Source organism: Haliotis cracherodii, unplaced genomic scaffold (assembly GCF_022045235.1).
Source record: "Haliotis cracherodii isolate W230 unplaced genomic scaffold, xgHalCrac1.p SCAF_17, whole genome shotgun sequence".
In the NCBI taxonomy this organism is placed as follows: domain Eukaryota; kingdom Metazoa; phylum Mollusca; class Gastropoda; order Lepetellida; family Haliotidae; genus Haliotis; species Haliotis cracherodii.
The window spans coordinates 10,375,858-10,392,241 of NW_027266272.1; the positions used below are offsets into that span (position 1 = coordinate 10,375,858).

The 16,384-nt window shown below is 40.4% G+C and overlaps 1 protein-coding gene across 1 annotated transcript; it reads left to right on the plus strand.

Annotated features, from left to right (window-relative positions):
* The first annotated feature begins 6,140 nt into the window (after positions 1 to 6,140).
* On the plus strand, positions 6,141 to 15,146 carry LOC139464365 (uncharacterized). Its single transcript, XM_071245894.1, has 6 exons — positions 6,141 to 6,171; positions 7,112 to 7,294; positions 8,716 to 8,836; positions 12,115 to 12,276; positions 12,939 to 13,023; positions 14,414 to 15,146. Exons 2-6 carry the CDS (start codon positions 7,131 to 7,133, stop codon positions 14,734 to 14,736), a joined length of 855 nt encoding a protein of 284 aa, XP_071101995.1. The 5' UTR covers positions 6,141 to 6,171; positions 7,112 to 7,130; the 3' UTR covers positions 14,737 to 15,146.
* Positions 15,147 to 16,384: the final 1,238 nt, after the last annotated feature.

Here is a 16,384-nt window from a genome sequence, read left to right on the forward strand (position 1 = left end):
CTGGCCAACCTTTTCACATCAGACTACACATGTATACCACCGCCAAGGAAGAACGTTCCTCAAACATTACCTGTCCGTTAATCCGGCACAGTAATAAATATTTGATCAAGTTTAAAATGCCTTTTAAAGTTCAATATATGTTGATTTCCGCCCTTATATAACTGACAGGCCGTGATTAAGCTGAAATATTCTCAAAGCGGCGTCAAACACAACTCAATCACCTACACTGATCCTGCACATTAGTGAGTGAGTATGGTTTTACGCCGCTTTTGGCAATATTCCATCCGCCCTTCTGCACATTAATCATAATCATGGTTCGGTGATAGTAGGGGAGGGCGGGGTAGCCTAGTGGTTAAAGGGTTCGCTCGTCTTTCCGAAGACTCGGGTTCAGTTCCCAACATGGGTACAGTGTGAAGACCATTTCTGGTGTCCCCCGCCTTGATGTTGCTGGAACATTGCTAAATGCGGCATAAAACCAAACTCACTCACTCACTCAATGATTAGAAGGCATGGGTGAATGTAACCACATCTTTAACGTATAGGGCGTGGACGTATACTTTCAGTTAACATGCGCATGTATGTTCACTGAAGCACGACTGGCTTTTAAAATGTTAAAAAAGAAAACTGAATGGCAGATGTTGTTTATAACAGTCACCGAGTTGCACATATGCATCTAGACGAGACAGCAGGTATTTACGCCATTGTGTAACACGCCCAGTAAGCGTCACGTTATTCGTTCATGTGTCAACCTTCCTGTTCTATATTTCAAGGGGAATTAACACTAACACATCTGTATTACGTCAACGATTGTATCTGTGTTACATCAACAATTGTATCTGTATTACATCAACGATTGTATCTGTATTACATCAACAATTGTATCTGTATTACATCAACAATTGTATCTGTATTACATCAACAATTGTATCTGTATTACGTCAACAATTGTATCTGTAGTACATCAACAATTGCATCTGTATTACGTCAATAATCAGTGAGTAATAGTCAACAATTGTATCTACATTACGTGAACAATTGCATCTTCTTACGTCAATATTTGTCATCTGTATAACGTCAATAATGTCATCTATATTACATCATTAATTGTATCTGCATTACATCAACAATTGTGTCTGTATTACATCAACAATTGTATCTTCTTACGTCAATGATAGTATCGGTATTACGTCAACAACTGTATCTGTATTACGTTAGTAATGGTATATGTATTAGGTCAACAATTGTATCTGTATTTCGTCAACAAATGCATCTGTATTACATCAACGATTGTATCTTTATTACATCAACAATTGCATCTGTATTACGTCAATAATTGTCTGTATTACGTCATCAATTGTATTTGCCTTGCGTCAATATCCGTATCTCTATTACGTCAATAATGGTGTCTACATTACGTCAACAATGATATGTGCATTACGATGATATCTGCATTAGGTTACCAATGATATCTTCGTGAAATGAGCTTCGAATGTATTTGTACTTGTAACAATATTAATAATATGTGACACTTCACACAACCATCATTTTTTGTAGATCCCTGTTGGGTTGCACGTGACAGGTCCACGTCATCGTTCAGACAGACCACGTGACGGGCATCGTGACAGGTGCGCTAGTAGTTCACCTGGGATACAACAATCAGGTCAAATGTCGGGCAACCTAGATCAGGTCACGTGCAGAGGTGCCTGTTGAGTAGGTTGTGACGTATGTGGGCGCCCTGGGAAGCTTATGGTATTAAATGTTATAAGGTTTTTATAGCTTTGTTTACGGGTCTACGGGGGACTTAATTTCATAATGGGGAATGACTTGTCACGTTTGTACATTCATTTCAGTAAAATATTTGAATATTAGGAAGGAACCCTTTGATCATACATAAAAATCTGATGATAGATCGTGTTGGAGATTTTTGGGCAGTCTCCAGGTTGACACAAAATTAATTCAGAATATTTTAGACAATATACGTGTACATTGTTCCTATTGGGTATTTAAGGTATCCCATTCAAAATATTTTGTAATGATTCCTTCAAAATAGAGCTAACACACCATGGCCAGAAAAAAATACTTGATACTTGAGTATCAATTTCTTTTTGTTTGTGTGGATCAGAAACTAATGTTGTCCTACATCTCATCTTGTTCACTATTGTTGAACTGTATTGTCAAAGAAAATTCGTATGGCTTGACTGAGGTTGCCAGGTGTGTTTATATCAGCCTCTGAAATGTCATTTTTCTAAACCGCATTTACTCAAATACTTTGCGAATATGCACGGGAACCTGTGTAACTATTTGCACCGGGTTCAATGTCACCGAATCAAAATGTATTCTTTGAACAAATAACTTTTAGCTGCTAGTGTTGTTAAAAGCTGTGTTGAAAATGTCGTTGTGATTGGTCTCATTGCAAAGTGTCCCTTGGCCCCAGCGTTTCGAAACTTGCTTGCCAGCATATAACTGATTCCTCACCTCCTCTATGCCTGGACTTCTTCTGAAAACTAATCGTTTGTTGTCTTTTGTCTAACGCTGCATTCAACAATATTCCAGCGATATGACAGCGGTCTGTAAATAATCGAGTATATATAACGTTGGCATCATTTCGGTATTAACGGTATAATGACGCTCCATGAAAACATTGAAACCTGAATGTCACACGGATATTTATGCATTGTTAATCAATTTATTTTACGTGAAAAGCATGCGACAAGTGCAAATTCTGATACAGGCGACCATGTCGTCCGCTCTAGCAAACTAGAGCATTTATATTCACCTGGAAAAACAGGAACAAGCATGGGTTGCTGAAGACCTATTCTAACCCGGATCCTCGCTGGTTTCTTAAACCGGTACATCGGAAGCAATGAAAACGCCAGTTTTATGGAATATCCTATTTACTATATTATTAGAAAAAAATAATATCAGATTTGTAATTGGGGGCAGGGGTGGCCCAGTCGTCTAAAGCGCCGCGATTCGCTGTGCAGAGTTGCTGACCTTGGGCACGCCAGAAACCTATGATTGTGGGTTCGAATCCCGGTTCGCCCCGATTATGTTTCTAGGTTTGTCAGCTCGTGGCTTTCACCGAAGTGATAAACGTCTGAGACCTGCATCACTACCTACTTCGGGCTTTCCTCCGAAATTAAGCTGACGCGCCGCGATATAACTGGAATATTGTTAAAAACGGCGTTAAACCCAACTCTCTCTCTCACCCAGATTCCTAACTAGAGAAAGTAAATTGTGGAAAACAACTATAGAAAAATATCTTTACCGCTCACACACATACAGTAGGTCTGATCATTGGATCAAGTAAAGTTTGTTAGGTGTATCTAGAGCAAGTTGGAAAGCTTGCGTTATACAAAATACATATCGCCAGTGCTTGCTCACATCACTCCGTTATTTACCTTTTAAAATAAGTATTCTCCTAAAGGTATAATCTAAACTGCCGGGCAAAAGTGAATGAGTGGGTGAGTTTGGTTTTACGCCGCGTTTTGGTAATAATCCAGCAATATCACGACGGGGGACACCAGAAATGGGCTTCACACATTGTACCCATGTCGGGATTCGAACCCGGGTCTTTGGCGTGACGAGCGAACGCTTTAACCACTAGGTTACCCGACAGCCCCCCTGGCAAAAGAAAGCATACGCCATGTTTGATGGTGGCTAATATTGAACGAAACAAGAAATAGTTATTCCATGATGATGTATGTCATACCAGTATCATAGTTGTGTTTTGGACCTAAAGTCTGCAGTGTTTCAGCGACTTTTTCAGCCTGGTAAGTTTGAAACGTTTGTAAGTTTTGGTCAAATCCAATTTACAAGTTTATATTAATTTCTTTTGTCCGGAACTTTATTAGAGTGATGTTTTGCCACCAAACAGAACTTTCCGATCTTTATTTTTAAGAGATCGTCATAGAACAATGTCTTGGGGATGCAAACTGACAAGTATCATATGCATATAGTGTGTGTGTGTGTGTGTGTGTGTGTGTGTGTGTGTGTGTGTGTGTGCGCGCGCGCGCGTGTGTTTGTGTGTGTGTGTGTGAGAGAGAGAGAGAGAGAGAGAGAGAGAGAGAGAGAGAGTTGGGTTTAACGCCGCTTTTAACAGCATTACAGTTATAACACGGCGTGTCAACTTAATGTGAGAGGAAAGCCCGAAGTGATGCAGGTCTCAGACGTTTACCACTTCGGTGAAACCCACGAGCACGGGTATGGTGCTGACAAACCTAGAAACATAATCGGGGCGAACCGGGATTCGAACCCACAACATATGCATATAGAATGCCAAAGAGGGCTATGGACAAATAATGCATAGTAATGATAGTATCTAGCGGTGCAGATGTTACGCCTGTGTTGTCACGGTCTAAGCGAGATTCCATATCACCCGGGAGACGATACAGATAGACGCCCTAACATCACATCAGTATCCATTTCTCCTTGTTGCACATCCATACAACAGGAGAATAACTCTGAAACCAAATCAGTTGTAGAGACAGGTGCATTCTATAATAAATAATGATTTGCAATATCATAAATGTATTCATTGTGGCGACAGGAGCTTTCTCGTTGAGGAATTATCCCTAGCTGTTTATGCGCAAGTACTTCATTTATTATAGCAGTGCGCCCGGAGAGCGGAAGGTTCGGGGTTCGATCCCCGACCGCGTCATACAAAAAAGCGTTAAAAGATGGTACTTGTTGTTACCCTGTCTGGCGCTCGGCATTAAGGGGATAAAACAAGGACTGGTCGGCTCGGAGTCAGTATCCTGTGTCTGAGTGGGGTATTCGTGTTAAACTGCGGCATGGTATCTCAGTGTGCTAGCACTATAAATCGGCATCAGTCCGTATTAGTACAAGCAGCCACACACACACACACACACACACACACACACACACACACACACACACATACACGTGCATGCACGTCTCTATATAAGTGCAAAAATCTTGGACGCGACGTTAAACCCCATTTCACCTCACCTCACCTCACCTATAATAGTAGTGTTCATACCGAGGGAGGGAATAGGACCAGTCGAGTATGTGGACGTGATACGCTGCTCGTTAGTCTTCAAAGAAATAAATCACTTCAATCAATTTACTTCTATGGTCTGTGTGCTAGGGCTTGGACGGGTAACTCGGATACCCGGGCCGGGTTGGTACTGAGTAGGACCCAGGTACCCACAAGACAACCCGGACCCGTGGTTAGTCACATGATATAATGTTTCATGACAAAAAATCACTTAAACTACATGGTTACACAGGTCACTTATGTTCGCATTTCTTCATGACTTACCGTATTCGACGTAATAAGCGCCCCGCTCTAATAAGCGCCCACGGCGATATTTGCTAATATATTGGCTAGTGAACAATCCCAATCAGCACCCCTTCCGATTGATCAATGTACACAAGACTTATTTATTCGCGTATAATATGTGTGCTATATGCAGCCTTAATCATGGGAAATTAAATTCTGGAAAAATATATCTGCTCTATATAAACATTTCAGGCTGTCAGCAAAAACCACGAAATTTACGATCTTTCAACTCTGTTGTTTTTCACCAAAATAATACACTAATAAGAGCCCCTATTTCTAATTTTGAGAGCGCCCTGGGCGCTTGTTATGTCGATTACGGTATATATGTTTGAATAAAGGTAAAACTTCAGTCAACTTCATTGTATATGCATGGCCAGATCGTTCTTTAAAAACTTGTATCTGAATACATTTTGCCAGGGCTACGGTCAAACTATTCCAAAGCGGACATTTTGTACCTATCTTTTGAAACCAAGAGTGGGTACCCGGGTAGGGTCGGGTAATAGGGGTGTGGGTACCCAGGTAGTAAATCTGGACTCGTCCCAACCCTACTGTGTGCAGAATATGCATGATGTAGTATGCAATAATAAAACAATGAAAGCATGACGGCCTATGTGCAGTATATGTAACTGTATCATTTGTATCAGTGTGCAATCGCCTTTCTTTTAGTTTCGCAGTGATTACAGCTCAACCTTAAAGCTATATTGTTTAAGCCAAAAATATGATGCCACTGACTGGTTAAATAAGAGCAATGTTGTAGGTTCGATCTTCCTTTCGCAGATCGAGTGTTTTCACAATGAAGAATGTGAGTGGGACATGAGTAGTCTCCCTTGGAAAAGCTTGTTGACGATAAGGTTCTGTTTCTCCAGGTGAAAATATATATGCTCTTGTTTGCGAGAGCAGACGACATAGTCGCCTTTATATCAGAACTTGCACTTGTCGCATGCTTTTCACATAACAAATAATGATTCACAATGCATAAATAATATTCTTACGACATTCATGTTTCAATGTTTTCATGGAGCGTCATTATACCGTAAATAGTAATACCTTATGATGCCAACGTTATATACCGTTTCAAATTTTTATGTCATTCGGAAAACTGGCTTATCCAACTCAATTGTGATGACACCATGAGTTCTAGATCGAGTAGCTGTCATATCCCAACTGCCTTGATGGATGCTCATGTAGTCAATCACTGGATTGTCTGGTCCAGATTCAATTATTTAGTGACCGCTTTCACATAGCTGGAATATTGCTAAGTCAGTCATCAAACATCTAACAAAGCTGTCAACAAAGGTCTATAACTAGGGGAAGTGACATCATACAAATTCAAGATGCCTGCTAAGGTAGCCATGTTTAAAATCCAAGTTAATCAACTGAAATGTATATTTCATTGTTGTTAAATATTTTCATTTGGCACAATTTCAGTGATCAAGTAGTTTTCAGCTCTGCAGCTTGTCATGCAGTGTTGCATCCCTCATAGGTGGAAACATCTGTTGAATGCCTTGATACGGCACCTTAATTAAGCAAGCTTGTGGATTTAACAAAAATGATGAAATCCATGACTTGCATCACTTTCAGATGTCCTCCCACATTAAATGACTTTCAAAACACCTCACTCACTCGCCTACAGTGTTCCATTAGTCTAACAATTATAGGGGAGACCGGGGTGCATTGGGACACCCCCCCCCCCCCCCCCCCTGGTATTTATAGGTGTACAATCACATGATCATTTACACTAAAGGAAATGACATCATACATCCTGGCACTTTTTGTAGCACTACCTTTGCTTTCACTCCATTACAGTTGCGAGGGGTCCCTCATTATGTCTCGCAGAAAAGTGGATCTCGTTGTCAAATTTGGTGGGAGCGCAATTACGAACAAGAATCAATTAGAAGTTCTCAAACAAGCTGAACTCGACAAGGCCGCCATGTTGATTGAAGAGTGTATCCAGAAGAACATGACCTGTGTAGTTGTACACGGAGCTGGGTAGGATTCCAGGATTAGGGTTCCTTGTTTGAGGACCGCCTCCGTGGTCTAGTGGTAGAGCGTCCGCCCAGAGAGCAGAAGGTCCGGGGTTCGATCCCCGACCGCGTCATACCAAAAGACGTTAAAAGATGGTACCTGTCTGGCGCTCAGCAAGGCTCGGAGTCAGTATACTGTGTCTGAGTGGGGTATTCATGTTAAACTGCGGCATGGTATCTCCGTGAGCTAACACTATAAATTGGCATCAGTCTGGACTAGTACAAGCAGCCACACACACACACACACACACACACACACACACACACACACATGTGCATGCTATATAAGTGCAATAATCTTGGACGCGACGTTAAATCCCATTTCACCTCACCTCACCTCACCTTGTTTGAGAGTGAAAGTGGCACGGGTGGTCAGGCTCCTTGACTTGTCTGATAGCGTGTCCTCGTACCCCAATGGTGTGAATCATTCCTCACAATATTTATCACTGGATTGTCTGGACTTGATTATTTACAGTCCGCCATCATATTGGTCACACTGGAATCACAACTGTGAAGAATCGGGTTAGAATAGATCTTCAGCAACCCATGCTTGCCGTAAAGGCTACTATGCTTGTCGTAAGAGGCGACTAACGGGATTGGGTGGTTAGGCTCACTGACTTGGTTGATGCATGTCATCGTATCCCAATTGCATGGATCGATGCTCATGATGTCAATCGCTGGATTGTCTGGTCCAGACTCGATTATTTACAGACCGCCATCATATAGCTGGAATATTGTTGAGTGTAGCATTAAACACCAAACAAACAAATACTTGTAACAAAATAATTGTAACAAGTATATAATAATGTATTGTCAGACTGGTTCAGAGGGGTCCTTAAGGTTTGAAGCGAGTCCTGATTGAAGAAAACATTTTTATTATGTTTACATTTTATTCAGTTCCTATTTGAAGCACTGGTTCAGAATTATAGCCCTCAAATGCTACTGGGGGCACGGGTGGCCCAGTTGTTTAAGGCGCTGCGATTCGCTGTGCAGAGTTGCGTCCCTTGGGCACGCCAGAAACCTATGATTGTTGGTTCGAATCCCGGTTCGCCCCGATTATGTTTCTAGGTTTGTCAGCACCATACCCGTGCTCGTGGGTTTCACTGAAGTTGTAAACGTCTGAGACCTGCATCACTTCGGGCTTTCCTCCCACATTAAGCTGACACGCTGCGATATAACTGGAATACTGTTAAAAGCGGCCTTAAACCCAACTCACTCACTCACTCACTCACTCACTCAAATACTACTATTCAATAAGACAAACATTATTGGATTTTTATTTGTGTTCAGCACATTTTGGCACACTTTAGCACACAGACTAGCATGAATTTCAAAGGCTGATTGTTCATCCATTCATTCGATGCTCATTTTCCATTCCATCAACAGATCCTTTGGCCACCATCAAGCGAAGCAGCACAGCGTCAACTCCGGCTTCCTTCATCTGGAGGCTGCAGCAGCACATGCTGCAAGAATAGGCTTCTGTCAAACACACACATCAGTTGCTAAGGTAACGCCTTCAAACTTTTTTCTGGTTTCAATGTAGTCGGACATATATTTTGGGTTTGATTTCTCACATGATTAAATCATTTGGTCCAATCTAGGTCTTGTCAAAGATATATTTACAACCTGCACAGAGACCGACATTTGACCAAGTCTGCAGCAAATGTTAGTTATGATTTCCAAAGAGAAATGTTAATTATCCCAATTCGGGTTAATACGATGACACCTAATGTGATAGCTTGTGCCCCAAAATATTGTAGTCTTGGTTCTCGGGCACCGCCCACGTCATCATTAGGTCTGCTGCACATTCTGTTTTTATTGTCATTCTAAATGTAATATAAAAATCTTAATATTTAAAAACAATGCGATCCAATATGCCTCCCCTTACACGGGCACTGCCTTACTACGCATCTTGTGTTATGGTCATGGCGGCAATAAGAGTGTGTATGTTGCTTTATGTAGGGAGGTCCTTTCCCAGGTTGATGGTACACAACTGTTTATTTCGTTACATACTAGTTTGAACAACCAAAAAAAGAAAATAAAACACCGCCTGCCGACACTAAATTTTCAAAGTCATTTCCTGTGAACCAATTCCTTTATTTTTTTTAATCCTTGGTTGAGGTCACTAATAACAAGACCAATGAAGAGGATAAGGATTAAATACTTTTAACATTGAAATACAACGTTAAAATACCTCGCAAAGTTATATTTGTATTTTCTAAATTCTAATTTTGAACTAAATAATATATTTGTCCCTATAAGCCTGAATAAGACAGTTAGTATGGAATCTTAAAAGAATCAATCAATTTCATAAAAAAAATACATGCACATTTGGCTTAAAAAAATAAAAGAATTGATTCTCAGGCAATGGTTTTTGGAAATATAGGGCGGGCGGGCAGTGTCTTTCTTTTTTTTAGGTTGTTCAAACTAGTATGTTACCAATAAACAATTGTGTATAATCAACCTGGGAAAGGGCCTCCCTACAAAAATGTATTCCTTGATGAGTAAAATACTGGAATACACTATTTGACTACCGTTGGACTTGGAATATTTAAGGTTTTTGGTTGTTTTTTTATAAAATGGAAATAAAAACTAAATGTGCGATGAACTTTAGGATGATGCGGGCGGTGCCTGAGAACCAAGACTATTATTTTTTTTAGCCTTTATAAGAGATCTTTTAAAGCTGGGTGTAGGTGTTGTTGTTGGTGCTCTGTGTCAAACTGGAACATTGTGTCGGTCAACTGCCAGATGGATTAACATCACTGAATATAAGGAAGCAGAGAAAATGGGTTTAACTTAAATCAATCTGGATAGGACTGTGAAGTCCCCTTTTATGATTGCTATCAGTCAAGCATAGAAGAAATTTCCATCAGCACATGTACTCAACAAGGATTTACTTCGTTATTTATTTGGGGGTCCAGGGGGGTCCAGGGGCGTCACACCCTTTAATTGTTGGGGCCTCAGATTAAAAAGTGGGGGTCCCACAAAATGTTAATTCAAATAAAACATCTTCATTCCTTGGTTGTTTTGATCTTATTTAATATGTAATATCATAAGTAACTTTTGGTAATGTTTGTCTGCTGAAATTGCACTTGGAGACACACTAAAACTTGCCCTGCCAAAAATATTTTACAAATCCTTGTTTTGCCATGCTTTGAAGCACACACTTGAACCTGATCGATACGGGTCAATATTCAACTATTAGTGATGTAAGTGCATTTTCAAAGGTCATTACTTAAAAATAGGTATGGAATTTCTGAGTGAAACACAACAACTTGTGTAAAAAGATTATGAAACATGTGCCTGTGTAATGTATTCTTGTATTTTTTTTCTACATCCCAGTGGATGATGACTTTTTTTCCGTTTATTTATTTTAAAAATTTATGTGTATAGATTTGCAAGATTTCGCATCCAGTAAATCCCTGTTCTCAAAAGTTTTTAGACACCTTTGTTGCTACTAGCTAAGTTATAAATTGCTTCAGTTTTATGTCACTTCTAAACTACATTTTGTTTTACATTTAATGTCATTTGCTACCATGTTACCAGTCCAAGTTCCCACTTCAGTAAAGCTAGTTTTACAAAACGTCTTCTTAACATTTCTTTCAGTTGAATAGTCTTGTGGTCAATTGCCTGATACAACACAATGTTGCTGCAGTTCCCTGCTCGGTGAGTTTATTACCTCGGTACATGGCGCCAGACCAACACAATGTTGCTGCAGTTCCCTGCCCAGTGAGTTTATTACCTCGGTACATGGCGCCAGACCAACACAATGTTGCTGCAGTTCCCTGCCCAGTGAGTTTATTACCTCGGTACATGGCGCCAGACCAACACAATGTTGCAGCAGTTCCCTGCCCAGTGAGTTTATTACCTCGGTACATGGCGCCAGACCAACACAATGTTGCAGCAGTTCCCTGCCCAGTGAGTTTATTACCTCGGTACATGGCGCCAGACCAACACAATGTTGCAGCAGTTCCCTGCCCAGTGAGTTTATTACCTCGGTACATGGCGCCAGACCAACACAATGTTGCAGCAGTTCCCTGCCCGGTGAGTTTATTACCTCGGTACATGGCGCCAGACCAACACAATGTTGCAGCAGTTCCCTGCCCAGTGAGTTTATTACCTCGGTACATGGCGCCAGACCAACACAATGTTGCAGCAGTTCCTGTGGATCTCAATACAATAATTTGCCTCTTATCACAAGCCTTTGATGTTGCAACATATTATGAATGCTAATGTATGGCTAATGTTTTGCTAATGTATGGCTAAAGTATGTCTCATGTATGGCTAGTGTATGGCTAGTGTACGGCTCATGTATGGCTAGTGTATGGCTAGTTTATGGCTAGTGTATGGCTAATGTATGGCTAGTGTATGGCTAATGTATGGCTAGTGTATGGCTATTGTATGGTTGGTGTATGGATAATGTATGGCTAGTGTATGGCTAGTGTATGGATAATGTATGGCTAGTGTATGGCTAGTGTATGGATAATGTATGGCTAGTGTATGGATAATGTATGGCTAAGGTATGGCTAGTGTATGGCTAATGTATGGCTAGTGTATGGCTAATGTATGGCTAATTTCATGGTTTCTGATTCAAACCTTGACATGGTCACTATTAGGAAAAAAGTTTCAGGTATGAAAATGTGGAAAACATTCTTCAGTGATTCAAAAGAAAGAAATTTGTTTTGTTAATATCTTAATTTTATTCCACATTTGTGAAATTGGTGATCAGCCGAAACTTAATCCATGTAATGAAATCAAACAACTCATGCAAGTGATTGTTTTCAGCCATGCAGTTCATGGGTGACGAGAAATAAGGAGGTGATTTCTTCTGGCCAGGACACACTGAGTCATCTGCTGGACGCAGGGTTCGTCCCCGTGATACACGGAGACACTGTCCGAGACACCAACATCGGCGGATGCATCCTCAGCGGAGATACCATTATCAAGGTTACCTACACCGTTCTTCACGACCCGCCCCTTTCCGTAACCTGCAAGAAGACTCGTGTCCCAATTGATGAATGTGTGGAATGAAAATATATGCTAATGTTTTCTATTAACCTTTTAATATCCCACAATTACATATTTACAAGCAGAACCAAAACAATTGAAAGCAAAACTCCACACAAAAATTGTAGTATTTCCTTTCCGAAATCAGTCGGAATATGACAGAAGGTTAAACCATAACAATGATGTCATGCCGACTATGATGAGCACCGTTAGTCTAACGATATTCTCTAATGTCTGGTCACCACAATGGTTGAAGCGAGACATATTTAATTAAGTGAGTGAGATAGTATGGTTTTACGCCGCTTTTAGCAATATTCCAGCAATATCACGGTGGGGGACACCAGAAATGGGCTTCACACATTGTACCCATGTCGGGAATTGAACCCGGGTCTTCGGCGTGACGAGCGAACGCTTTAACCACTAGGCTACCCGACCGCCCCCATATTTAATTAAAGACCAGCCATCATAAGGACATTTTTGGCCAAATCCTTGAAGCAGAAATATTCGGATTATGCAGGTCAGAGATACAAATTTGAGATAGACTAAGTTTCTGCTGTGTGTATGACCTGTGTTTGACCTTTGTGAGATGTTCCATGTTCCAGACTTTGTGTAAAGTGTTCACCGTCCACCATGTTGTGTTCCTCACTGATGTAGATGGCATCTATGACCGACCTCCAGACCAGACAGGTACGTGTTGTGAGATGATATACCTGCAAGCTGCCTAGTCCATGATTCTGGAGTAAGTGAGTGGGTATGGTTTTACACCGGGAGCTTCGGAAATTAGCTTCATACCAATGTGCCGAATAGAACGCCGGCCTTCGGCATGACAAGCAAATGCTTTGACAATCAGTCTCCCATATCACCTGGAGGGAGTGACTTGGAGGGTGGGTGGGAGACCGAGTAGGGCTTAACGCTGCTGAGAACAGTATTAATATCAGCTTTACTTGGAAGGAAAGCCAAAAGTTAAAGATGTCTGCTTCTCAGAAACCCAATAGCCCGGGTTTGTGTATCTGTTTGTTGTTTAACGCCACATTGAACAATATCTCAACTACATGACAGCGGTCTGTAAATAATCAAGTCTGGACCAGACAATCCAGTGATTGACATCATGAGCATCGATCCACTTAATTGGGATACAATGACATGCATCAACCAAGTCAGCAAGCCTAACCACCCATTTGCCTCTTACGACAAGCTTATAGTTGACTTTTAGACAAGCATGGGTTGCTGAAGACCTATTCTCACCCGGATCTTCTTTGTGAATGTGTTGATTAACATTATATAAATTCAAGCCATTCTAATTCCCCCGATTAGTTCTTTTATTTTGTAGGAATTTTATAAATTTGGAGTCCCTGAATTAACTGAAAGTAGTGGGTTTAATTTCCAGAGCAGAACTGGAAAAATAATTTAGAGATATCTTTAAGAAACTTGGTAAACACATTCACCATATAATGTAGGTGTGTCTTTTGCTATTTAGGATTCCCCCAATTATTTTGTTTTTCTAAAAAATGATAAAATTAGACTTGAATTGAATGATAGCAATCTTAACAATTTTACTTCAGCTCTGTTTCTGCACTTTGTACAATGTCAATGAAACTGCAATAAACAAAGCTATAATAGATGTATCAGAAATTCACCAGGTTTTGAGGAGTCAGCATGCTCACATCTTTTTAACCTTATTTGTACCTTGTACCTTACTCTGGTAACTACCCGTAGAGGCCTTAACCGGGACTGCAACATACCTGCCTGTATAACACTGTTCTACAATGCAGTGATATCTAAACAAGTGAAATGTGTAGTTCTCAAGGACACAAAAAAGTCTTAGCCTTCAAATACTAGACGATGATTATAACCTTTGTTTATCATTTCAGTCTTACAAAAGCAGATATTTGTACAAAGAAGTGTTATACAGAAGCTCTTGTATTCAACCTCTTCCACAAGCAGGTGGACAAACTGATAATTTACAATGTCACATTTGAATGCACATACCATCTTTAAGACTGGACAATGGGCTGGGGAAATGGATGACCTTGTCTTCTTTCTTATTATAAAAGGTTTATCATGTTTGTTATAACAGGAGCTGTTTTACTGCCATGTATTGGTGTAGATAAAGATAGACCTCTCACGATTGGTACATCTTCATCTGACGTCACTGATGGCGTGATACGGACGTGTCCTGAAGAAAGGGATGAACAGACAACTATATCGACATCTGCGTCTCCGTATGACGTTACTGGAGGCGTCCAGCTGAAGATTGAGACTGCACGGGATATTGTTTTGACCACAGAGGGGGAAACCAAAGTTCATGTGTGCAAGATTGGTTCGGACTCGTCTCACACGCTGTGTCTGGGGCATAATGGGGCATCATTCATAGGAACAGAAATAGTGCTCCGAAGATGATGATAGCTCACGAACCACAAGTCACCTCCGATGTGAGAATAAGTCTCAACAAATTGCCGACTTGGGGTCTTAAATTTGATCTTTTGGAGATGCATTGGAAAAAAAAGTATTTTGCCTCGGGTTTTACAAAAAACATGTTGAAGTAGACACAATTATATGGATAACAACTTCTTTTAATACTGTAAAGGTGACGTTTCGGTATAGATCCTTACACTGTTGTCAAGCAGGACTGACAGACTAAAGGCGATACGTCGTCTCTACACTATCAAAAGAAGTTGTTATGCATAAAATTGTCAACTTTGTCCATCAAGTTCTAAGTAATGCCTATAAAAAAAGACATTGCTGGACATTGTCCTGAAAAGAATATTGATATGCAAAAACATTTAATATTTGTTGCTTTCGATACAGATCCTTATACAGTTGTCAAGCAAGACTGAAAGACTAAAGGCGATACATCGCCTTTACAGTATTTAAAGAAGTTATCAATAAAATTGTGTCAACTTTGTCATCCGTCAAGTTCTTTGTAATGCCTATAAAAAAAAACGTTGCTTGACATTGACTTGAAAAAAAATATTGATATGCAAAACCTTTATTTGTTGCTTTCTGTCTCAAAAACCCAGCCCTTCCAGGAATATTAAATGGTTGATTGCTTATTAATTTATACTACCTCTTCTCTGTAACAATACCTATACCTCACATGGACTGGATGTCCCAATACCTTACTGCAAGGTACATTGTCAGTTGTCGGTCCATTTTGACTTCTTGTCCAACAATCAAAACATCTGACAGGCAGGGTACGAATAACGTACCACACGATAGACTTTGTCTAGAACCTCTTTCAAGGATCCAGGTGTCACCATTAGAAGAAACGAACATGTGACGTTTCGCCTCAATGATCCAGTGGTTTTACTCAGGTTTACCTGTGAAGATCCGGGTTAGAAAAGGTTTTTAGCAACCCATACTTGCCATAAAAGGCACCTATGCTTGTCGTTAGAGGCGACTAACAGGATCGGGTGGTCAGGCTTGCTGACTTGGTTGATGCATGTCATCATATTCCAATTGTGTGGATCGATGCTCAGGATGTCTGGTTCAGAATCGATTATTTACAGACCGCTGTCATATAGCTGGAATATTGCGGAGTGCAGTGTTAAACAACAAACAAACAAATAAAAGCTTTACTGATCTTTGTCGACAGGTGTTTAATAATAACTAACTTGTTCTCATATGGCTGTAATATTGCCAATGTGATGTAAAATTTTAACTCACTCATTCACTCTTATCTGTATTGACTGCTGCAGTGTCATCATATTCAGTCAAAATCTCTGTCAATCTCTCACTTCACTGAAATAAACATTGGAAGCGGAAGAGTTTCATAGCCTGTGGGAAGTACTGCCATACAAATTCAACCAGCTATTGTATATAACAATTTACTGTTGTTCAGTTTCAAGTTTGGAATCTTGTGGTATGAAGCTTCAGAAACAGATTCATCTAGGATTCCAAACTCTGTGCCCTTGGCAGGCAAATTGGGAAAATACTGTGATGTTGTTCCAAATTGGAGTGAGCAAGTTGGGTTTAACGCCAGCTTTTAACGCCAGTTATATCGCAGCATGTCAGCTTAATGTGGGAGGAAAGCCTGAAGTGATGCAGG